Source organism: Bubalus kerabau, chromosome 4 (genome assembly GCF_029407905.1).
Source record: "Bubalus kerabau isolate K-KA32 ecotype Philippines breed swamp buffalo chromosome 4, PCC_UOA_SB_1v2, whole genome shotgun sequence".
NCBI lineage: Eukaryota > Metazoa > Chordata > Mammalia > Artiodactyla > Bovidae > Bubalus > Bubalus kerabau.
Window position 1 is genome coordinate 671,860 of NC_073627.1, and position 24,154 is coordinate 696,013.

General features: G+C 39.8%; 1 protein-coding gene across 6 annotated transcripts in view; it reads left to right on the top strand.

Moving 5' to 3' along the window:
- Window positions 1-24,154, top strand: part of HELZ (helicase with zinc finger) — a 151,022-nt gene that overhangs the window by 19,109 nt on the left and 107,759 nt on the right. For all 6 annotated transcript variants that reach the window (XM_055574942.1, XM_055574939.1, XM_055574941.1 and 3 more), the window contains 4 exons: window positions 1,738-1,965; window positions 4,714-4,750; window positions 21,766-21,890; window positions 23,820-23,876. In XM_055574942.1, the coding sequence (XP_055430917.1) occupies window positions 1,756-1,965; window positions 4,714-4,750; window positions 21,766-21,890; window positions 23,820-23,876 (429 nt within the window). In that variant the 5' untranslated portion in view covers window positions 1,738-1,755. The remainder of the gene's footprint in view (window positions 1-1,737; window positions 1,966-4,713; window positions 4,751-21,765; window positions 21,891-23,819; window positions 23,877-24,154) is intronic.

Below are 24,154 nucleotides of genomic sequence, written 5' to 3' on the forward strand. Positions count from 1 at the left end.
TAGGAATTAGTCCTTAAGACTGTTCCAGGGTTAAAGTAGTGCTATATTATATTCACAGTTGATGCTTTGGGGAGTGAGTGTCTTCAGTTTCTGCTCCGCTAGAACTCACAGTCAGTGTCCTGGCTAAAAGTGTGAGCTACATCAGAATGTCTGGATTTGAATCCTGCCCTTTATGTACATTATAACTGTGGTTGAGCAACTTAACTTCTCTGTGCTTCAATTTCCTTATCTGTAAGTGGGAATGATAATAACACCCACCTTGTAAGGTCATTATGAGGAAATGAGATGACACAATATACATTATATATCTCAGCAGCGTCTGGCACAGCATGTGTTCAGCAAATGGCTCTTGCTATTACTTTTATTATTATTGCTGAAATAGCTTTATGATAAAATTATTTAAACAAGTGTTTTGTAATATTTTCAGTAGTCAAGATAACCACATATCACACTAAGTCATTTTTCTTCCATTTTTTCTCTTTATACTTGTTATTATTAAAATGCCCACATTTTTCTCTTTATACTTTTTATTATTAATCAGTAATTGTGGCCTAATTGTTACTAATTATCATGTATATATACACTGTTTTGTAAGAGAACTATCAGTTTGTTTTTCACATCCTGTGAGGTACTAATCAGATATGCACATACATATCAATCAGCTTCCCGCTGCCTGAAACAGCACCAAAACTGGCTTAGGCCAGAAAGAAATTTGAATTAGGCTCACCTAACCACAAAGTCCAGGCACAGCAAGCTGGATTCAGGACTCAGGTGAAGTTGTTGGGGCTCAGGTTCTCCCCGTGACTCAGCTCTGCCTTTTCCTTGATGGACTTCAGTTGCTGGCGTTGCATATAGAAAAATGACTGCAGCATATCCACCCCCTGTAGCTGCTCAGAGTTTAGATTCAGCGGGAAAGAGCACCAGCCTCTTTCCCAGAAGCCTCAGCAAAAGTCTCATGATGTCTCATTGGTCCTTATGGGGTCACATATCTGACCTTGAGCCAGTCAATCCCTGAGTTTGGGGCTTTGAGACTCGGATTGGCCAGTTCTGGTCACATGACACTCCTTGATTTTATTTTCTTTTCTTTTTTTGGTGGAGCCCTCTCTTCAGGGGCCACATTTCCTCAGAGTGGGGGAGAGGTAATGACTCAGAGGGGAATCATGGGCTTTTATTACCAGAAAAGGGGATGGCTGGATACTGGGTGGTCAAACAGCTTAATGTGACAGTAGGCTCTTTTTGTAGATCAGAAGCAGATCACAGGAGTCAGTGGACTTGGATTCGAATTTTGGTTTCTGATTCCAGCTTTTTTGTCTGTGAAATTTTTTGTATTGGTGGTCAAAAATCCCACACGATACGGCCTTTGATTCTCTGTAGCCTTAGTTGCAGAAGTATTAGACTGAAAGTTGGAGGTTGCATAGGAAGCATTTTTCCACCTTCTGGTTATAAAAGAAAAGAGAAGCCTCATGGCTTGCTATGTTTTGTAATACTCAGCATCATGTTTCATTTATAAATTTGTCTCATTTATAAATTTGATGTATAGTTGGTAGTGTGATCCTGACTTGAGAAGTATAGATTTTGTAGCATCAGTAGCTGCTGCTCAGCTGTGACCTTGATCAAAAGGCTGGTTGACAGTAACTATTCAGATAGATAATTAAGCCAGCTGAGATAGGAATGGGGCTAGAATTTATAATTAATAGGTTTTTGAAACCTTCTCTTGTTCTTTCTCCATGTCTTTAGGATTTTTGTCCCTGAGTCATGGAAGACAGAAGAGCTGAGAAGTCATGTGAACAAGCATGTGAATCACTGAAGAGGCAGGACTATGAGATGGCCCTCCAGCACTGCACAGAGGCCCTCCTTTCTCTTGGCCAGTACTCCGTGGCCGACTTTACAGGGCCCTGTCCGCTGGAGATAGAGAGCATCAAGATCGAGAGTCTTCTTTATAGAATTGCCTCCTTTTTGCAGCTGGTGAGTAGACATTGTCAATACGCCAATGGTAAACCATGTTAAATGACCTTTTTCTTTGAGTGGGGACTGTTGGTGGTCATTCCCTCTGCAAATCACCAAATTCTGGGCTGAGGAGTTGTGTGAAGTGGCTAGGGATTGCTGGATATCTTTGATGGCAAGCAACTGTGTTTTTAAGACCTAAAAGTTTTACTGTTGTATAGCATTTTTTGACTATCCACTCAATTCAACAAATATTTATTGAATGCATACTATGTGGTGGACACTGTTCTAGGTATTTGTTTTATGTTGGTGAAAAAGAAAGATCCCTCCCTAGTACTTTTTCTACTATTGTGGAGGGGCAGGCAATAAAGAATAGGCATTATAAGTAAGTAAACACTTTGGATTGTTAGAAGGTAACAGTTTGCATGAAAAAAGACATAAAATAGAAGGTTTCTGGGGTAGGGGTAGGGTTGCAATTTTTAAGTTACAGGCAGAGGGAACTTCAGTGCAGACTTCCTCAGGCAGGAGCATGCCTGCTGCATTTGAGGGACAGCTCTGGAGTCCAGTGTGTGGGAGTAAAGCACATGATGAGGGAGTGCAACAAGGTGGCTAGACCCTGTGGGGTCTCCAGGTCAATGTGAGGTCTGGTTTCTGTTCTGCTTGAGGCAGATCACTCTTGTGGGATTTTGAGCAGGGCAGTGGCGTGATCTGATATAATAGGAATTATTTGGTCTCTGTTGAGAATAGAATTTAAAGTATAAGGGTTAAGAGTAGATGCAGAGACTAGTTTGGAAGCTATTAGAATAATCTAGGCCAGAGATTAAAAGATGCTTACTCCTTGAAAGGAAAGTTATGACCAACCTAGACAGCACAATAAAAAGCAGAGACATTATTTTGTCAACAAATGTCCGTCTATTCAAGGCTATGGTTTTTCCCGTGGTCATGTATGGATGTGAGAGTTGGACTGTGAAGAAGGCTGAGCGCCGAAGAATTGATGCTTTTGAACTGTGGTGTTGGAGAAGACTCTTGAGAGTCCTTTGGATTGCAAGGAGATCCAACCAGTCCATCCTAAAGGAGATCAGTCCTGAGTGTTCATTGGAAGGAATAATGTTGAGGCTGAAACTCCAATACTCTGGCCACCTGATGCGAAGAGCTGACTCATTTGAAAGACCCTGATGCTAGGAAAGGTTGAGGGCAGGAGGAGAAGGGGACGACAGAGGGTGAGATGGTTGGATGGCATCACCAACTCAATGGACATGGGTTTGGGTGGACTCCGGGAGTTGGTGATGGACAGGGAGGCCTGGCGTGCTGCGGTTCATGGAGTCGCAAAGAGTCGGACACAACTGAGCGACTGAACTGAACTGAGGCCAGAGATGAAGTGGCTTAGATCAAAATGGTAACCATGGAGGTGGTGAGAAGTGGTTTGTTTCTGGCTATAATTTGAAGGTAGAATGAAACAGATTTCCTAGTGTACGGAAGGCAGAGAGTGAGAGATCTAGAGCAGTCATAGTTCACTTACTTTGACTTTTTCTGTCTGAGCGTTTGGAAGAATGGAGTTGCCTTCCACTGAGATGAGGGTCTGTGGATGGGGAGCAGGTTTTATGGGAAAGAGTTCGTTTTAGACACACTGAGTTTGAGATGACACTTAGATACCCAGCCAGAGACGCGGAGTAAGCAGCTGGATGTGCATTTGTGAAGTCTGGGCTGCAGATGTTACTTTCAGAGTCTGTGGTCTGTGGATGATAAGAGCCTCAGGCCTGGGTTAGATCACTAGGGAGTGAGTATAGACAGAGAGGAGGAGATGACTGAGGACTTGGTCTTACGGCACTGGTTTAAGAGTTGGGGAGAAGAAACAAAGCATCCTGAAGAGCAACCCATGAGGCTAAGGAAAACCATGAGAGCAGGGTGTCCTGGGAGTCAAAGGAGGAGAACCTGTCCAAGTGAGCAGATGTTCAGCATGTCCATTGCTGGAATAGACGTGGAGAATTGAGAATCGACAAAAAATGACAGTGTATCTCCATGGGTGCATGTAAATATGTCTGACTGGTGGCAGCCACTGGTGATTTACATGGGATGGGGAGTGGGAGCTTGATAACAAAGAGTTTAAGAGAAAGTCAGAAAAAAAAAAGAAAATCAGATGGAAGGAATTTGAATACATGATACAGACAATTCTTGAGGAGCTTTGCCCCATTGAAGCACACACACACCCAAAAGGAATGGAAACTAGTGGGAGACGTGAAGTCAAGAAAAGGGTTTTTTCAGATGAGAGAAATAAGAGCTTGTTTGTTTATAGGACTAAACTGAAAGAAAACAAAAAATTAATGATGTATGAGAAATAGAAGAAGCTTGCCAGAGCGATGTTCTTGAGCATATCTGCACAGGTGGTAGGCCTGGCCCTACCTGGGACAGGTGGGAGGCAGAGGGGGGCAGGAAGTAGGCAGTCAGGGTGGTGACCCTCATGGACAGTCTCTGCAGGACAGCCGTTCACTCAGCAGAGTGAGGAGCTGAGGATGAGGATGGGGTAGAGGGTTCTGGAGACTTGAGGTTAGAGGAGGTGAGAAACGGAGTAAATGGCTAGGGAAGTATGCGGTGAGGTTTACTTGGAGAGGATTGTGTAATCCTCAGCACATGAGTTAGCCTTGGTCTGTGAGTAGTAAATTTGCAACATTAATGATTAAACTTTGAAACAAAGCTGTAGCCTTTTGATAAAATCTCTGTTTTAAGAGGCCTTGAACTACTTAACTTTATCTTGTGTCTTTTATTTTACAGAAAAACTATGGGCAAGCTGATGAAGATTGTAGGCATGGTATGTTTAAAAACAAGATTCTCTTCTGCTTTGAAGATTTTGAAGTATTTCATTGAGTAATGTTTAAGATTTGATAGTTTCATGTACTGATTTCAGTGGTGATTTTAATATGAAACACCCCACTCTGTGGTGGTGCCTAACCTGGGTGGCTTTCCTGGCGTGAGGGCGTGCCCGTGAGCCTGGCCCCACTCACGAGTGCTGGCGCTGCAGCCGCTCCCGTGGGAACGCTGATAATGCCCTTGGAAAGGGTGTGGGTATTTTCAGTCAACAGAGAGCTATATTTTAAGAACTATAACACATAACACACATTGATCGAAATGTTAAGCTTGGATAAATTGGAAAGCTGGACCTCTGTCTCCTACAATGTTTTTTTTTCCCTTCATTAGAAGATTTTCCTTAGAAGAGACTGACTAGAATGCTCTTTGGTGCTTTTTCCTGTTTTCTTTTGGTCAGGAAATTGATTAATAAGATTCTTGCTCTTTGGGTGCTCATAGACTAGAAATCCTTTTCTTCGAGATTGCTGCCATTCTCTAGAGTGAGTCTAGGAGTGAGTGGGAGAAGGGTTCAGTGTGCGTTCTCACGCACTCTTGGTGAGGGTTTTGCACAGCTCAGTGATTTGGATAATGGAATGCTTCAATTATCTAAATGGGGAAGGAGGGCTGAGGTGTTTAACGTAAATTAAAGTTCTTTTCCTGTTTGCTCTTTTGTGTCAAAACTTTTTCAAAGTACTAGCTATTTTTGTTGTAAACCTTACAGAATGTAAATCTTACCGACTTCTGTAACATATTGGACACATTGAACCATTCATTGACGATTCAGTGACCTCTCTGTAAACCTTGCTTCATAGAATTGTGCACCTTGGAGATGACTGGCCTTTGAGAGATACTGAGTGCAATCTTTACTACCTATGGACGATTAAAGGTTACTAACAAGCCAGATAATAAGTCAAATAACATAGAGGGGCCCACTGCCCCTTCTCCCCCTAAGAGGAGGTCGTGTCATTAGTTTGCTGCATCTTCTTCACCTTTCTCTATAGTGAGCACAAATGCTTGTAATACATTACATACATACATGGGGTTTTTTCTTTAAAAATTAAAAAAGAATTATGTGATCATAACAAAATTGCTTGCTTTCTTAGCAATATAGATCATGGATATCTTACTGAGTTAATAATGCATCAGCTCCAGCTCCTATACCATAGTCCATGGTGTAGATAGCCACCATTTATTCAGCTGTTCCCATGGTGGTGGGCATTCGCGTGGCTCTACTTCTCTAGTTTGTCACAATTCACCCTGTAATAACCATACATTGTTTCTCACTGCTGCCTTTGTTTCTGTGTGGTAGTCTTAAAAGTTAGATACCTGGATGAAGGAGTTTTAAAAGTTGAATGTCTGGGTTAAAATACACATATAATTTAAATAGACACTTTCAGATTAGTTTCAAATACACACATTTTTAAATAGTTCAGAAAAAAATTAGTGAAGTAAATATGGCAAAAGATGGCAACCTGAGTTTTAAGAATATGAATGCTTATTATACTATTTACCCTAGTTTCTCATTCTAAATTTGTATCTCATTTCACCGTCTTACATATCAGCAATATGTGAGAATGCCTGTTTCCTGTGATCTCACTAACTGGAACCTCTCAGTCTTGACATTGTGACAATCTCATGTGTGAGAAATGACCTCTTTCTTTAATTTTCGCCTCCTTGAGTACTAATGAGGTTGATACTTTTCATTTTTTGGAGACATACAAAGTCCCAGTAGATTAAAGGACTTGTAAAAAGTTGTGGAAGAGTAAATGTTGTTGGTGCAGGAGCACATGGAAAAATGTTGCATTTTTTGTTAATTGTTTTACTTGGCATTTTAAAGTTAGGTATTATTTTACAACTGCTGAATTAACAATATAAAAATTTAACCTGGAAACCTTGGTTGGAGATGAAGGCTAGGTCTGTTACCTGGATTGTGAGCATAGTAACATGAAAGTGTATATATGTCCAAACTCACCAGATTGTATACATTAGTTACGTGCAGTTTTTGTGTACTGATTCTGCTTCTGCAATATGGGGAGAAAACCACTGTCTCAGATAAGGTTGTAGTGAAGTGAGTGTATGCTTGCGGTGGTGGCGGGGAGGGGGGCGGGTATGAAGCAGAATACGGCTTGGTAATATGTTTGTACCTTTGACCCACTAATCTCAGTTCTGGGAGACTGTCCCAAGTAAATATTTCAAAAGAAGGAAAAAATTGTCTGTGGAATGGTTTTCATTGCGGTGCTGTGTGGAAAAAGGGGAAATTGGTTAGCTTGCAATAATGGTTCAATGATTACATTCTATGCATTCCTTGTTACCATTTATGTGATAAGTAAGAACATGGAAATGCTTATTTAATGTAAAGTTGTTCATTTGAAGTAGACATTTGGAAATATTGTCAAAAGTTTATGTGTATATATTGCTAGTTGTAGAGTTCTGCTTTTATATTATATATAATTTTTTCCTCTTCCCTTTTGGTAACTTTTTTTTTTTGAAGTATAGTTGATTTACAGTATTACTTTAATTTCAGGTGTACAGCAAGGTTATTTTTATATAAGATAAAATACCATGGTTAGGCAGTTAGTTAGTAATAAAAAACAAGACCAGAGTCTCGGCCTTTGTTAATTATTATACTGGTTTGTATGCTGGGTGCCCGAGCAGCTCCCTCTGCAGGGCCCCAGACCTAGTTTGCATTTGATGTGCTGCAGGATCCCTTGCTGTCAGTATCAGCTTGCATGCCTTGCAGCTCTCAACAGGCCTCATTGCAGCTACCCTCCCTCCCTCTCCCTCCACTTGCTGCTTCTGAGCCTGATTTCACTTTCTCACACAGGGATGGGAAACCAGCCAGGCAGTCTTTGTCATAGAGTTAAAAAATTTAAATTCTTTTTTATTATGAAAAACCTACAAGGAGAAACTAGGGGAAATAATATAATAAGCATTCATATTCTTGAAACTTAGGTTGTCACCTTTTGCCATATTTACTTGATTAATTTTTTTCTGAACTGCTTAAAAGTAATTATAGATACCATGATATTTATTCCTAAATACTTCAGTATGCATCTGTAATAAATAAGATCATAACTGTATAACCACAGCATTATTATTAACCTAATAAAAGTGACCATAATTTCCCTAATATCCAAAACCCAATCCATAGTCAGATTTACCTGGTTGTCCCCAAAATGTGTGTGTGTTGTTTTTTTTTTTTTTTAATGGCTGATTTGTTTAAGCCAGGAGCTAATCAGAGTCATAAGATTTGAAAGTTGGAGTTCTGCTTTAATAAATAGATTCTGAGTGAGGACTCAAGGGCATCTTGAGAATAAACTACACAGACTCTCAGTTCAGAGAGTTCATTTCTGAGTTTGGTGTTGTGTTCTGGATAGTGAGGATTGTCAAGCCAGGGGCCATGAGTAAGTCTGTTCATTACCTGAACATAAGCTGTATTTGGCATAACAGGAAAACTTCCATAAAATAAAGATTTTTCTTGTGCTTTTGAAATATTCATCATATAGGAAACTCACATTTTTTACACTAAAAAAATATAATGAGGTAAATGGAGAAAGTGAAATCAAATAGTAGTCTTAGCAACTGAAAGAGATTTGTGCTACATGTAATATGTAAGTCAAACTCAATCATTATAACAGTGGATATTTTTCATACAGCTGCAAGATTCTTAAACTCTAGCTAAGAGTGTCATTAATTTAAGAAATTAATACAAACAGGAGTTTGGGGCATCTATAGATATTTATTATATTAATACTTCCCCTGTGAAGTAATTCAGCAACCAAAAAGCCCTGTTGAATAGATGCTGACTGTCCTGAAAAAGGCAAATTGATACATGACTGATTGAACCTTCTACACTTTCCTTTTTTTCTGAAGAGTTTTCATTAAATAGATTTTATGGTAATTAAACTTTTTTTTTGGAAAAATAGTTAATAAGGATAATAATATTTATTCAGAATTTTCTCTGGGTCAGACCCTCTGAAATAGTTTGTTTAACCACATTGTAATACCATTCCAATTTTACGGTGATGAGTGAGATTAAGTAACTTGCTTAGCACAGAGACTGTCCAGAACTGGACTGTGGTTTTGAAGTGAAGTCTTTCTGACCTGAAAGGCCATGCTCCTTCTCTTTTATCTGTCCTAAGCTATAATCTGTGTATTCTTTGGAGTTTTATAGACATTATTTTGTTTGGTATAATAAATTTGGGGGAGGAAAGGTATATGGGTATTTTATATTCTAGAAAGGATTAAAAAAAAAAACAAACTGAGGCTCAGGGTGACATTGATAATCATTAGTAGAGTTGGACAAGAATTTGGATCTTTAATCCAGGTTTTCCTATTGCCAAGACTTTTAAATAGGGAGCAGTTGCAGTGATGTTTCTTACTCTTTAGCTCCAGTTGCTGCAGAGCCACTGATGCTGCAAAGACAGATGGTGCAGGGTGGCCCCGTGTACTGTTTCCCGCACCGGTTGCACCTCCCGTAACCATCGTGCAATATCGAGACGAGGAAGTTGGCTTTGGTTCAATGACTGTGTGTAATTCTATGTCATTTTACTGTGTGTGGATTCACGGAACCACCAGCACAATCGAGATACAGAACTGTTCCATCACGTGAAGACCTTTTTTTGTGCTACCCTGTATAGTTACACTCATGGTCCTGCCTCCCTGTGTAACCCTGGCAACCACTAGTCTGCTCTCCATCTCTGTAATTTTGTCCTTTTGAAAATAACACACAATAGAACCATATTGTTTGTGACCTTTTAAAGATAACTTTTTCTCTCTCACCACGTATTTGAGATCCATCCAAGTTTTTGAGTGTATGTATAGTCCATCCATTTTTATGGCTGAGTAGTATTCCACAGCCTCTTCATTGATCATAGCCTTGTTGTGGTGAAGGGGCTTGCATAACCCAATGAGGCTATGAGCCACCCAAGACAGACGGGTCATGGTGAAGAGTTGTTACAAAATGTGGTCTACGGAGGAGGAAATGGCAACCCACTCCAGTATTCTTGCCATGAGAACCCCACAAACAGTATGAAAAGGCAATAAGATATGACACTGGAAGGTGAGCCCCATAGGTCGCTAAGTTGTCCATTCTGCTACTAGGGAAGAGTGGAGGGCAATAGCTCTAGAAAGAACGAAGCAGTTGAGCGAAAGTGGGAATGATGTTCAGTTGTGGATGTGTCTGGTGGTGAAAGTAAAGCTAGATGCTGTAAAGAACAGTATTATATAAGAACCTTGAATTGTTAGGTCCATAAATCATTGGACATGGTCAAGCAGGAAATGGCAACAGTGAATATTGACATTTTAGGAATCAGTGAACTAGAATGGATGGGAATGAGTGAATTTATTTCTGAGGACCATTATGTCTACTGTGGGCAAGAATCCCATAGAAGAAATGGAGTACCCCTCGTAGTCAACAAGAGAGTCTGAAATGCAGTATTGGGTGCAACCTCAAAAATGACAGAATGATCTTGATTCTTTTCCAAGGCAAACTGTTCAACATTACAGTGATCCAAATATGCCCCAGCCACTGATGCTGAAGAAGCTGAAGTTGACCAGTTCTATGAAGACCTACAACACTTTTGAGAACTAACACCAAAAGATGTTCTTTTCATCACAGGGAATTGGAATGCAAAAGTAGAAAGGCAGGGGTTACCCAGAATAACAGGCACATTTGCCCTTGGAGTACAGAATAAAGCAGGGCCAACAGAGTTTTGTCACGAGAACACACTGGTCACACCAAACACCCTTTTCCAACAAGCCCAGAGATGACCTTACACGTGGGCATCGCCAGATGGTCAATACCGAAATCAAATTATGTTCTTTCAAACTGTGGTGGTGAAGAAGACTCTTGAGAGTCCCTTGGACAGCGAGGAGATAAAAAGGAAATCAATTCCAAATATTCATTGGATAGACTGATGATGAAGCTAAAGCTCCAATACTTTGGCCACCTATTGCAAAGAGTTGACTCTTTGGAAAGACCCCGATGCTTGGAAAGCTTGAAGGCAAAAGGAGAAGAAGACAGCAGAGGATGAGATAGTTCATCTGTCTGACTCAATGGACATTAATTTGAGCAAACTCTGGGAGGTAGTGGAGGACAGAGGATCCTGGTGTATTGCAGTTCATGGGGTCACAATGAGACACGACTTAGTGACTGAAAACAGTAACAAAGTGCCCCACAGCATGGCCGCACCACGGTCAGGTCTCCAGTAGGAACCTAAGGCTTTGTGAAATAGGATCTCCACTCTCACTCTTCATTGCCCTTAATGCCTATCAACTATTTTAAGTAAAGTTCTTATATTTAGGTTGATAGGGATTAGAAAGTTAAATTATAAAATGCTAATTTTGGAATAGCATGAAAATCAGGAAAGTGAGTGAATATTTAGTATTTGACTTAAGTTTGAGGACTGTTATCTTTCAAGTGTGCAGACTCCCTTTTTTCTATGTGTAGATGTTTGAGAAAGCAATAGTCTTTGAACTTAGGTCCTCTGAACTCAGTTGGAAGAGGCTCGTTGTGGTCGTATGACTGTTCTGTGCCTTTTCTTATTTATGCAGGGTGTCAGTTATAGTCAGAAGTGACATTATACATTTATTTCATGTAGTTTTTCACTCATGGGATAAACACTAGCATTAATTTTATATTAGCTGAAATTAAATTTAAATATAAAAAGAGAAGATTTAAAAGGAGTGGTAGCTTGCCCTTTAAAAATTTCAGTTAAAACTATACCAGAAGAGGGCGCTGAAGTCAAGATGGCTGTGAACACCTGAACACCCCGCTCTCCCCCAGGGGGAGGAAGGCAAAAGAGCAGCCAAACGCCGGGGTGTTTCTCGTTAGCAAGCAAATCAGCCACGGAAACAGTGAAGTAAGGGAGGGTCTTGGCACAGAACTTCCCACAGTCAGGATTTCCTCAGAGTGCTCAACAGTGGAGGTGGCAAGATGTTGGCTTTTGACATTGAAATGAAGGCCATCAAGGAATTTTAGATTAAAAAAAATACAGTTAAATTGATCTTTTTAAGTAGAAAAAGCTTCTTCCAGTTTTTGAACCCTTAACACAAATGAACTTTCAAGTAACTATATAGCAAATGAATCGTGGAAATTAGAATTCTTTATGAAGAGGAGGTTGAAGTCTCTGCAAGCAGCATATTCTCTCCTTCTAATGCACACACAGTATGACAGGTACTTTTGCAAATACTGTTTTAACAGTGCCTTATGTGAAAAGTTCATTCAAGCATGTAGATGAAATAAAAACCTTTTATGATACACTGGGGAATGAAGTTTCAGGTTTGTTTCTATGATTATGTGCGGTGTCAGCTTTTTGCTGTCTATAATTTTATATTTGTATAGTGATGAAGAAGTTGAGGTATATTCATTGTGCGTCTCTTGCTCCTTGGAAGAAAAGTTATGACCAACCTAGACCGCATATTAAAAAGCAGAGACATTACGTTGCCAACAAAGTTCCATCTAGTCAAAGCTATAGTTTTTCCAGTAGTCATGTATGGATGTGAGGATTGGACTGTAAAGAAAGCTGAGCACCTAAGAATTGATGCTTTTCAACTGTGGTGTTGGAGAAGACTCTTGAGAGTTCTTGGACTGCAAGGAGATCCAACCAGTCCATCCTAAAGCAAATCAGTCCTGAATATTCATTGGAAGGACTGATGCTGAAGCTGAAACTCCAATACTTTGGCCACCTGATGGGAAGAACTGACTCATTGGAAAAGACCCTGATGCTGGGAAAGATTGCAGGTGGGAGGAGAAGGGGACCCCAGAGGATAAGATGGATGGATGGCATCACCGACTCAATGAACATGAGTTTGAGCAAGCTCCAGGAGTTGGTGATGGACAGGGAGGCCTGGCTTGCTGCAGTCCATTGGGTTGCAAAGAGTTGGACATGACTGAGCGACTGAACTGAACTGAAGTTGCTTCAGTAATGTCCAGCTCTTTGCAACCCCATGGACTGTAGCCCACCAGGCTCCTCTGTCCATGGGATTCTCTAGGCAAGAATACTGCGGTGCATTGCCATGCTCTGCTCCAGGGGATCTTCTCAACTCAGGGATTGAACCCCCTTGCTTCTCCTGCTTTGCCAGGCGGGTTCTTAACACTCGTGCCACCTGGGAAGCCCCATCTTATTGAATTAGCTCTAAAATTTAAGCTGGAACACTGAAAATAAGCCAGGAGAAATAACCTGTTTGTCTATAGTATGAAAACATCCAGAAGAAAGTAGTCCAAGAGCCTTTACACTGAACTACAGTTGGAGAAAAGTGTACTTTCAAGAGTATACAATAAGATCTGCTTTAACGTTTACTGTATACACAAGGGGTTGTAAAAGAGATGACAGAGATTGTTGTGACTGGGTTGAAGGACCAAATACTGACAGCAGTAAAAGCAAGGTAGCAGGGACGTGGGGACAAAAAGAGAAAGCAAGAGAATAAGAGAACGTATAAAATTTAAACCTAGGGGTGAAATATTTAGAAGAGGTCTAATGATCCCAAGCGTTGAATTTTGTTAGGGCTTTTCATTTTCCAAAAGCATTTTATTAAGGAAATATTTTATCTGCAAAAGACTTTGGTAGGAAGGACATCAAGTGCCACTAAAGCTGCAGCCCACATGCCTTAAAGTATTATGTATTACAATTGGAAGAAAAGAGAGAGCAAGGGCAAGAAGGGTAGAGACAGGAGAAGGATAGTGGAAAAAAAAACAAACTGGTAACATGGACACTGGTGAGAGACCTGCCACAGAACTGTTATTTTGATTTATGTCATGTTTTCTGATACTTGTTATAAATGTACATTTTGAGGTGACTTAAGTCTTCTACCATTTGGAATCTGTTTATATACTCCTCCCCCATCCCTAGGATATATTCAGCTACAAGTTTATGGCCAGAGATTAAATGGCTGATATTTAAGAAGGAATTTATTTATAAATTACAAATTTTTAATGTATTCATTAAATGGATCTATTTTTATTTATTTAAAATTTATTTTAAATTGGAGGAAAATTGCTTTACAGTGTTGTGTTCATTTCTGCCATACAATAACATGAATCAGCCATAAGTATATATATCCCCTTCCTCTTGAGCCTCCCACCACCCCACCCCCCCACCCCATCATTTTTAGTTTTGATTTAGTTCCTGATGTGTTGGTTCAGAGAACGTGATTATATCCAAGTGGTGAGTCAGTTCATTTTGTTAATGACTCAAAGATTTAGTTTAGTGCTAATTTAAAATTTTCTTTTGAGAATATTGGAAAAATACCACCTTGATTAGGCTATGGTCTTCAGTACAAGATTTTAGAAATAACTAAGGACTTGATAAGAGAAATAATGTAAAATGATCATGTTACTGAAAAAATACAGACTAGTACTCAGCATTTACTGAACTTTAAACTTGTTTTAAGTGATCTTACTCATGGCAGGCAATACTTTACAGGCAAGGGGAATTATATTTTAATTGTTTACCCTCTCTTTTTGGTAGCCAGGGGCTACCTTACAGAGGCTGTTTTGGTCGAAGCAGTTGAGTGATGCATGCGTGTGTGCTGAGTCATTCAGTCGTGTCCAACTCTTTGTGACCCCATAGACTGCAGCCTCCCAGGCTCCTCTGTCCATGGCATTCTCCAGGCAAAAATATTGGAGTGGGTTGCCATGCCCTCCTCCAGGGGATCTTCCCATCAGGGATTGAACCCAGGTCTCCTGCACTGCAGGCAGATTCTTTACTATCTGAGCCACCAGGGAAGCCCAAGAATACTGGAGTGGGTACCTATTCCTTCTCCAGAGGATCTTTTCAACCCAGGAATCGAACCAGGTTCTCCTACATTGCAGGTGGATTCTTTACCAGCTGAGCTACCAGGGAAGCTCAGTTGAATGAATACTCCTTTAATATTACTCATTTTCTGGTCCAGAACATTCCAAGTAAGAGATATTTTAGGTCTTAGCAAATCTTACAAAAACTTAAGAATAAAAAGGGATAGAGCCTTGAATTTCGCATCACAGCTAAGGTGCAGGAAGGAGTTCTGTGCTCACAAAGTTCCACAGATAGCTGGTGGGGAGAGAATTTATTTGTAAGGAAACATAACTTTTTTACAGTTGCCCAAGATTAGATTATGTTTGGCAGGTTCAATAACTGAGGCAAATTTTATTGTACACTAGGCCATACTTCCGGAGAAGGCAATGGCACCCCACTCCAGTACTCTTGCCTGGAAAATCCCATGGACAGAGGAGCCTGGTAGGCTGCAGTCCATGGGGTCACTAAGAGTCGGACACGACTGAGTGACTTCACTTTCACTCTTCACTTTCATGCATTGGAGAAGGAAATGGCAACCCACTCCAGTGTTCTTGCCTGGAGAATCCCAGGGACGGGGGAGCCTGGTGGGCTGCCGTCTATGGGGTCGCACAGAGTCGGACACGACTGAAGCGACTTAGCAGCAGCAGCAGCAGCAGGCCATACTTTGTATGCTTTCAGGCTTTTTCGAAATGTTAAAGATAATACAGTACCAGAGTGACAACATTGCAATTTGATTTTATCATATGACGCAATAGCAGGGTAGCTTTTTACCTATAATAGTTGACTGTTTCTTTGCCACAGTTCTTCCTGTGGGATCCTACAAGACATAAACTGAACTGCACTTAAAGACAACAATTAGAAGAAAATACATGAGTAGTTTTCTTGTCTGAAACGTTTAGAGAGAGGAAAAGGAAAAGAATAATATGGAGACATTCAAACACCAATAGAATGGCAGAACTTCTGTAAAATAAAATTCAGCTAATACTTTGTACAAAACCAAAGACCTTTGAAAAGTGTTTGTAAAATATGTTGTTTAATACTTTTTAAACAAAGTGACATAATCATCTGAGACTGAAATATTCTTAAATTTTTTTTTCATTTCCCTGAAACATTCCTCAGCTCTTGATAACTAGTTTCTTAATATCCCAGTTACTCAAAAGGAGCTCAGATGTTTCCTCAAGTTTTCAATACTATTTTATAATTTTTAGAGGGTTAGGTAACATCTAGGGAACTCTTATGAGGAGATTGTGCTAGATATTTCATATAGTTAATCTTTACCACAACCTTATTAGGTAGCTATTGTCACCTCCATTTTATAGGGAAGGAAGCAGGCTTAGAGAATGTGAATGATCCAGACCTTGGCAGAACTGTTGTTTTTCTTTAAAACATTTTCCTGGCATTCTATCATTTGATTCTTGCAACACAGTTTTCATGTTTCAGTTCTACAGATGACCATGCTGAGGGCCAGAGAGACAAAATGACTTGCCAAAGGTCATATTTGAATAGTTTAAGGAACAGTAAGATCTGAGGGAGATGTGGGCTTACTGTGGAATTTTCTGAGGTGCTCAAGACATTCTCAAGGATATGTTACTCATGTATTGGAATTGTCAGTTGAGAACATGAGTGATCTGTAACATGGATGGAGTAAGAGCAGGTTGGTCTAAACTAAAAGTAATTGAACAAAACCTTCTTGAATATAGAGACTACAACTTTCAAATCAGTTGCAGTTGCAAAAATCAGTTTTTAGTAAAACTGATTCAATATAGTGAAACTCAGCATTCAAAAAAATAAGATCATGGCATCTTGTCCCATCACTTCATGGCAAATAGATGGGGAAAAAATGGAAACAGGGGTAGACTTTATTTTCTTGGGCTGCAAAATCACTATGGATTGTGACTGCAGCCATGAAATTATAAGATGCTTGCTCCTTAGAAGAAAAGCTATGACAAGCCTAGACAGTGTATTAAAAAGCAGACATCACTGCCAACAAAGGTCTGTATAGTCAAAGATACGGCTTTTCTAACAGTCATGCATGAATGTTGCACCATAAAGAAGGCTGAGTGCTGAAGAATTGATGCTTTCAAACTGTGGTGCTGGAGAAGACTCTTTAGAGTCCCTTGGACAGCAAGGCGATCAAACTAGTCAGTCCTAAAGAAAATCAACGCTGAATGTTCATTGGAAGGACTGATGCTGAAGCTGAAGTTTCCATACTTTGGCCACCTGATGCGAAGAGCTGACTCATTGGAAAAGACCCTGATGCTGGGAAAGATTGAGGGCAGGAGAAGAAGGGGTAACAGAGATGATGGCATCTCTGACTCAGAGGACATGAGTTTGAGCCAACTCTGGGAGACAGTAAAGGACAGGGAAGGCTGGTGTGCTGCTGTCTATTGGGCTGAAAAGAGTTGAACATGACTGAGCGGCTGAACAACAACAAGGGATAAGGAAGGACACTACATAATGATCAAGGGAATCAATTGAAGAAGATACAACAATTTTTGTACATATTTATGGAGCCAACATAGGAGCATCTCAATACAAAAGGTAAATGCTAAGTCATAAAAGAAGAAATTGAAGTAACACAGTAATAGGTGGGGACTTCAGCACTCCTCTTACACCAATGGGCAGATTTTCCACACTGAAAATTAATAAATACAGGCCTTAAATGGCCCGTTGGATCAAATAGATTTAATTGATATTTATAGTATAAACATACTAAAACATCCATCCTAAAACATCAGAATATACTTTCTTCTCAAGTGCACATGGAACATTCTCCAGGATAGAGCACATCTTGGGTCACAAATGAAACCTTGGTAAATTTAAGAAACTTGAAATCATATCAGGTATCTTCTCTGACCACAATACTATGAGATTAGGAATCGATTATAGGAAGAAAAATTGTAAAAAATGGAAACACATGGATGCTACACAGTATGCTACTTCATAACCAAGAGATCAGTGAAGAAATCCAAGTAGAAATAAAAAAATATCCAGAAACAAAAGAGAATGAAAATATGATGACCTAGAATCTATGGGATACAGCAAAAGCAGTTCTAAGAGGGAAGTTTATGGCAATACAATCCTACCCCAAGAAACAAGCAATTTCAGATAAACAACCTAACCTACACCTAAAGCAACTAGAGTCAACAACAAAAAAACCCCCCAAAGTTAGTGGAAGAAAAGAAATCATAAAAATCAGAGCAGAAATAAAAGAAATAGAAACCAAAAAAACAATAGAAATGATCAGTGAATCTAAAAGCTGATTTTTTTTGAGAAAGATTAACAAAATGCATAAACCTTTAGCCAGACTCATTATGAAAAAAGGGGGGAGCACTCAATAAAGTTAGAAATGAAAAAGAAAAAGTTACAACTGACACCACAGAAATAAAGAAGGATCATAAAGACTACTACAAGCAAGTATATGCCAATAAAATGGAAAACCTGGAAGAAATGGACAAATTCTTAGAAAGAAAGCAACCCAATAAAAAAATGGCTATAAGACCTAAATACACATTTCTCAGAGAAGACATACAGACTGCCAACAAATACCTGAAAAGATGCTCAAGACCACTAATTTTTAGAGAAATGCAAATAAAAACTGCAATGAGGTATCACCTCACACAGGTCTGAATGGCCACCATCAAAAAATTTACAAACAATAAATGCTGGAGAGAGCATGGAGAAAAGGGAACCCTCTTACACTGTTGGTGGGAATGTAAGTTGGTGCAGCCACTATGAAGAACAGTATGAGGTTCCTTAAAAACTAAAAGCAGAATGGCCATATGACGGAGCATATGCCCCCTGTTGAGCATATGGCCAGTGAAAAGCATAATTCAAATATTACATGAACCCCAGTGTTTATTTCAGCTCTGTTTACAGTAGCCGGGACATGGAAGCAACATAAACCAACAGAGGCATGGACATGTGGTACATGTTACAGTGGAATATTTGTTGTTTAGCTGCCAGGTTGTGTCCCGACTCTTTGCAGTCCCATAGACTATAGCTTGCCAGGCTTCTCTGTCCATGGGATTTCCCAGCAAGAATAATGGAGTGGGTTGCCATTTCCTTCTCCAGGAGAGCTTCCCAAACCAGGGATCAAATCTGTATCTCCTGTATTGGCAGGCAAGTTCTTTACCACTGAGCTATGAAGGAAGCCCACAAATGAAATATTCAGTTCAGTTCAGTTCAGTTCTTCAGTCGTGTCCGACTCTTTGTGACCCCATGAATCACAGCACACCAGGCCTCCCTGTCCATCACCAACTCCTGAAGTTCATCCAAACTCACGTCCATCGAGTCGGTGATGCCATCCAACCATCTCATCCTCTGTCGTCCCCTTCTCCTCCTGCCCCCAATCCCTCCCAGCATCAGAGTCTTTTCCAATGAGTCAACTCTTCCCATGAGGTGACCAAAGTATTGGAGTTTCAGCCTCAGCATCAGTCCTTCCAAAGAACACCCAGGACTGATCTCCTTTAGAATGGACTGGTTGGATCTCCTTGCAGTCCAAGGGACTCTCAAGAGTCTTCTCCAACACCACAGTTCAGAAGCATCAATTCTTCGGCGCTCAGTCTTCTTCACAGTCCAACTCTCACATCCATACATGACCACAGGAAAAACCATAGCCTTGACTAGACGGACCTTTGTTGGCAAAATAATGTCTCTGCTTTTGAATATGCTATCTAGGTTGGTCATAACTTTCCTTCCAAGGAGTAAGCGTCTTTTAATTTCATGGCTGCAGTCACCACCTGCAGTGATTTTGGAGCCCCCAAAAATAAAGTCTGACACTGTTTCCACTGTTTGCCCATCTGTTTCCCATGAAGTGATGGGACCAGATGCCATGATCTTCGTTTTCTGAATGTTGAGCTTTAAGCCAACTTTTTCACTCTCTTCTTTTACTTTCATCAAGAGGCTTTTTAGTTCCTCTTCACTTTCTGCCATAAGGGTGGTGTCATCTGCATATCTGAGGTTATTGATATTTCTCCCGGCAGTCTTGATTCCAGCTGGTGCTTCTTCCAGCCAACATTTCTCATGATGTACTCTGCATATAAGTTAAATAAGCAGGGTGACAATATATAGCCTTGACGTACTCCTTTTCCTATTTGGAACCAGTCTGTTGTTCCATGTCCAGTTTCTAACTGTTGCTTCCTGACCTGCATATAGGTTTCTCAAGGGACAGGTCAGGTGGTCTGGTATTCCCATCTCTTTCAGAATTTTCCACAGTTTATTGTGATCCACACAGTCCAAGGCTTTGGCATAGTCAATAAAGCAGAAATAGATGTTTTTCTGGAGCTCTTTTGCTTTTTCCATGATCCAGCAGATGTTGGCAATTTGATCTCTGGTTCCTCTGCCTTTTCTAAATCCAGCTTGAACATCTGGAAGTTCACAGTTCACGTATTACTGAAGCCTGGCTTGGAGGATTTTAAGTATTACTTTACTAGCGTGTGAGATGAGTGCAATTGTGGGGTAGTTTGAGCATTCTTTGGCATTGCCTTTCTTTGGGCTTGGAATGAAAACTGACCTTTTCCAGTCCTGTGGCCACTGCTGAGTTTTCCAAATTTGCTGGCATATTGAATGCAGCACTTTTCACAGCATCATCTTCCAGGATTTGAAATAGCTCAACTGGAATTCCATCATCTCCACTAGCTTTGTTCGTAGTGATGCTTTCTAAGGCCCAGTTGACTTCACATTCCAGGATGTCTGGCTCTAGGTCGGTGATCACACCATCATGATTATCTGGGTCGTGAAGATCTTTTTTGTACAGTTCTTCTGTGTATTCTTGCCACCTCTTCTTAATATCTTCTACTTCTGTTAGGTCCATACCATTTCTGTCCTTCATCGAGCCCATCTTTACATGAAATGTTCCCTTGGTATCTCTGATTTTCTTGAAGAGATCTCTAGTCTTTCCCATTCTGTTGTTTTCCTCTATTTCTTTTCATTGATCGCTGAGGAAGGCTTTCTTATCTCTTCTCGCTATTCTTTGGAACTCTGCGTTCAGATGCTTATATCTTTCCTTTTCTCCTTTGCTTTTCACTTCTCTTCTTTTCACAGAGAAAAGAAGAGAAAAGGCTATTTGTAAGGCCTCCCCAGACAGCCATTTTGCTTTTTTGCATTTCTTTTCCATGGGGATGGTCTTGATCCCTGTCTCCTGTACAATGTCACGAACCTCCATCCATAGTTCATCAGGCACTCTATCTATCAGATCTAGTCCCTTAAATCTATTTCTGACTTCTACTGTATAATCATAAGGAATTTGATTCAGGTCATACCTGAATGGTCTAGTGGTTTTCCCTACTTTCTTCAATTTGAGTCTGAATTTGGCAATAAGGAGTTCATGATCTGAGCCACAGTCAGCTCCCGGTCTTGTTTTTGCTGACTGTATAGAGCTTCTCCATCTTTGGCTGCAAAGAATGTAATCAATCTGATTTCGGTGTTGACCATCTGGTGATGTCCATGTGTAGAGTCTTCTCTTGTGTTGTTGGAAGAGGGTGTTTGCTATGACCAGTGCGTTCTCTTGGCAGAACTCTGTTAGCCTTTGCCCTGCTTCATTCCATATTCCAAAGCCAAATTTGCCTGTTACCCCAGGTGTTTCTTGACATCCTACTTTTGCATTCCAGTCCCCTATAATGAAAAGTACATCTTTTGGGGGTGTTAGTTCTAAAAATGAAATATTATTCAGCCATAAAAAGGAAGAAAACCATGTCATTTGTAGAGATGTGGATGGACCTAGTGTCTGTCAATACAGAGTGAAGTAAGTCAGAAAGAGAAAAATACATGTTAACACATATTTGTGGAATATAGAAAAATGGTAAAAATGATCTTATTGCAAAACAGAAATAAAGGCACAGATGTAGAAAACAAATGTAATGGATACCAGGAGGGAAACGGAGAGGATGAATTGGAAGAGTGGAATTTGACATATACACTACTATGTATAAAGCAGATAACTAACGAGAACCTGCTCTACAGCGCAGGAAACTACTGGGTGTTCTGTGGTGACCTGAATGGAAAGGAAATCCAAAACAGCGGATGTATGCTGATGTATGGCTGGTTTACTTCGCTGTAGAGTAGAAACTGACACAGCGGAGTAAAGTAACCATAGTCCAATTAAAAAAAAGAAGCCATGCCTAGGATAGTGTGCTAATAATAAAATTAAGAAAAATGTGTTTTGAATGTCACATGGTTAATGATGGCTTTTCTTTCATGACAGTGCTGGGAGAAGGACTGGCCAAGGGAGATGGCGCCTTTCAGGCAGTGCTTTGCTGCATGCAGCTTAAAGGAAAGCTCCAGCCTGTATCCCACATTCTTGCCAAGTCACTGACAGGAGAGTCCCTGGTATGTTGACTGGTTCTAGATTTGAATGTCCAAAAATGTGTTCACCCCTTGGACTTCTTAGGTGTATTACCTGCGTCCTGTAGGTTCTGTCAGAAATCAAAGTTTATGAGTAGCTACTTACTTCTTTTCAACATACTCATATTTAAGCATTGGATTCTTGTATTAATGTCGTTTGTGATTAAGAGATAATTTTTAAAGCTTTGAAACTATAGAATAACTGATTTTCTTTAAAGGTATAATTTAACAGAGCCTGAAGGTATTTTTGAGTTTTAAAATGCTTCTGTGGATATATGATCTTATAGGTTTCTTAAATTTAGTCATTTATTGTATAAAGTGCTTAAATTTATCTAAACTAAGTAATAATTACTTTTCTTTCTGATGGTGTTCATATTCATGGCTGCTCTGATGAAGTTATCTCGTTCTATTCAGACCTTGGGATAAATTTTTGTATGCGCTATTAAATTGTCTAGAGTTTTTGTCTATTTGTTTTCGGATGACTTAATGGAAAGACTTCCTTTTTTGAACTTTAGAGTTGGCAATCTATAGAAATTGGAGGAAAAGATATGTTATGACTTTTTTTCACCAGTTGGTAACTGTTACAAAACTGATACTTTTTGAGTCATAATGAAAGATGGTGAAAGTAAAAAAACAACATATGTATACTTTGTTATACAGCCTGAGTTCTCTATACTTCTGAATTATCATAAACTGTGGAAACCTGGAGCAAAGTTGTGTTCTCACTGCAAATAAATATATATCTGGTGAAAAAGAAGGAAATCAGGAAAGTACTTTGTATATTGTTGAGAGTAATATAATGACCTATCTCGGAGGCTAATTTAGTTATTTTCTAAGGAATTATTGTGCAGTAAATTGTTTAGTTGGTTTAATAGTATCTTTTTATTTCACCATCTTAACAAATGAACATAAAAGCTAAGGTATCTTATTAATTATAGCAAAATTGTTTGGGTCAGTTCAGTCGCTCAGTCATGTCTGACTCTTTGCAACCCCTGTGGACTGCAGCACACCAGGCCTCCCTGTCCATCACCAACTCCTGGAGTTTACCCAAACTCATGTCCATCGAGTTGGTGATGCCATCCAACCATCTCATCCTCTGTTGTCTCCTTCTCCTCCTGCCCCCGATCCCTCCCAGCATCAGAGTCTTTTCCAATGAGTCAACTCTTCCCATGAGGTGACCGAAGTATTGGAGTTTCAGCTTCAACATCAGTCCTTCCCATGAACACTCAGAACTGATCTCCTTTAGGATGGACTGGTTGGATCTCCTTGCAGTCCCAGGGACTCTCAAGAGTCTTGTATGGGTATTTAGTTCTAAATAGGTGATAAAGAATATTTCTCTTCTTTATTATTTAGATAATTCTATCTTTAAGGATCTTTTCTATTTAAATTGAGCATATTACACTGTTTTACCTGTTGGATTTTTAAATTAAAAATTAAGGAATTTGCTTCAAATCTCAAGTGAAATTTGAATTTCTCAAGAGCTCATGTTTTATGCTTTCCTTCAGCAGCTTTAATGAACCGTCTTTAGTAGTGTGGTCATCGTATGTGAATCTAAATCATAAGTAACCGAGTTCACCTGTTTGGTTTAGGAAAAGGAGTTTTAAAAAGTTGAAGTTTTTTTTTTTAATCCTACTTTGAGTGATACTCATTGTTAATGTTATTGAATTAATCTTAAATTCTTACAGGATGAATACAGTGTTTTAGGGCATACTGTATGTTTTGTCCAGTTCATCTTTTTAACTTCCCACATAGAGGGTTGGCTTTATTATCACCTCTAATAGTAATGAGGATAGGAGAGGAGCATAGCATTAGTTTTCTTTTTATGGGTAAACCTTAGAAATAGCCAAAGAGTCAAGTTCAGAGTAAAAAACTAATATGCTGCTTGGTTTCTTCCTTTTTCATTTGCCCTTTCAGAATGGGATGGTAACAAAAGATTTGACAAGGCTAAAAACACTTCTCAAAGAAACAGAGGTAAGACTATTTCAGCCGATCTCTTTGGGCAGAGTTTGACTTATTCTGAATGGCACATGTTCGGTATTAAGATGTGGGTGGTCACTGGGCATCAGAGGCTTTACCAGTGGGTAGGGAAGCTGTTAGCCTTTCTGTGGCCAGGCTCGCTCCCATCCTAGGGGCTTTGCTTCCTCGCTAGGTGCCTGTTTTGTCCCTAATTCTTTTTAGCTGTCTCTGTCCAATAAATGGAGAGGTGATTGGGAAATTTTGGTTTTTAACTACATCTGGCTATTAGAAAA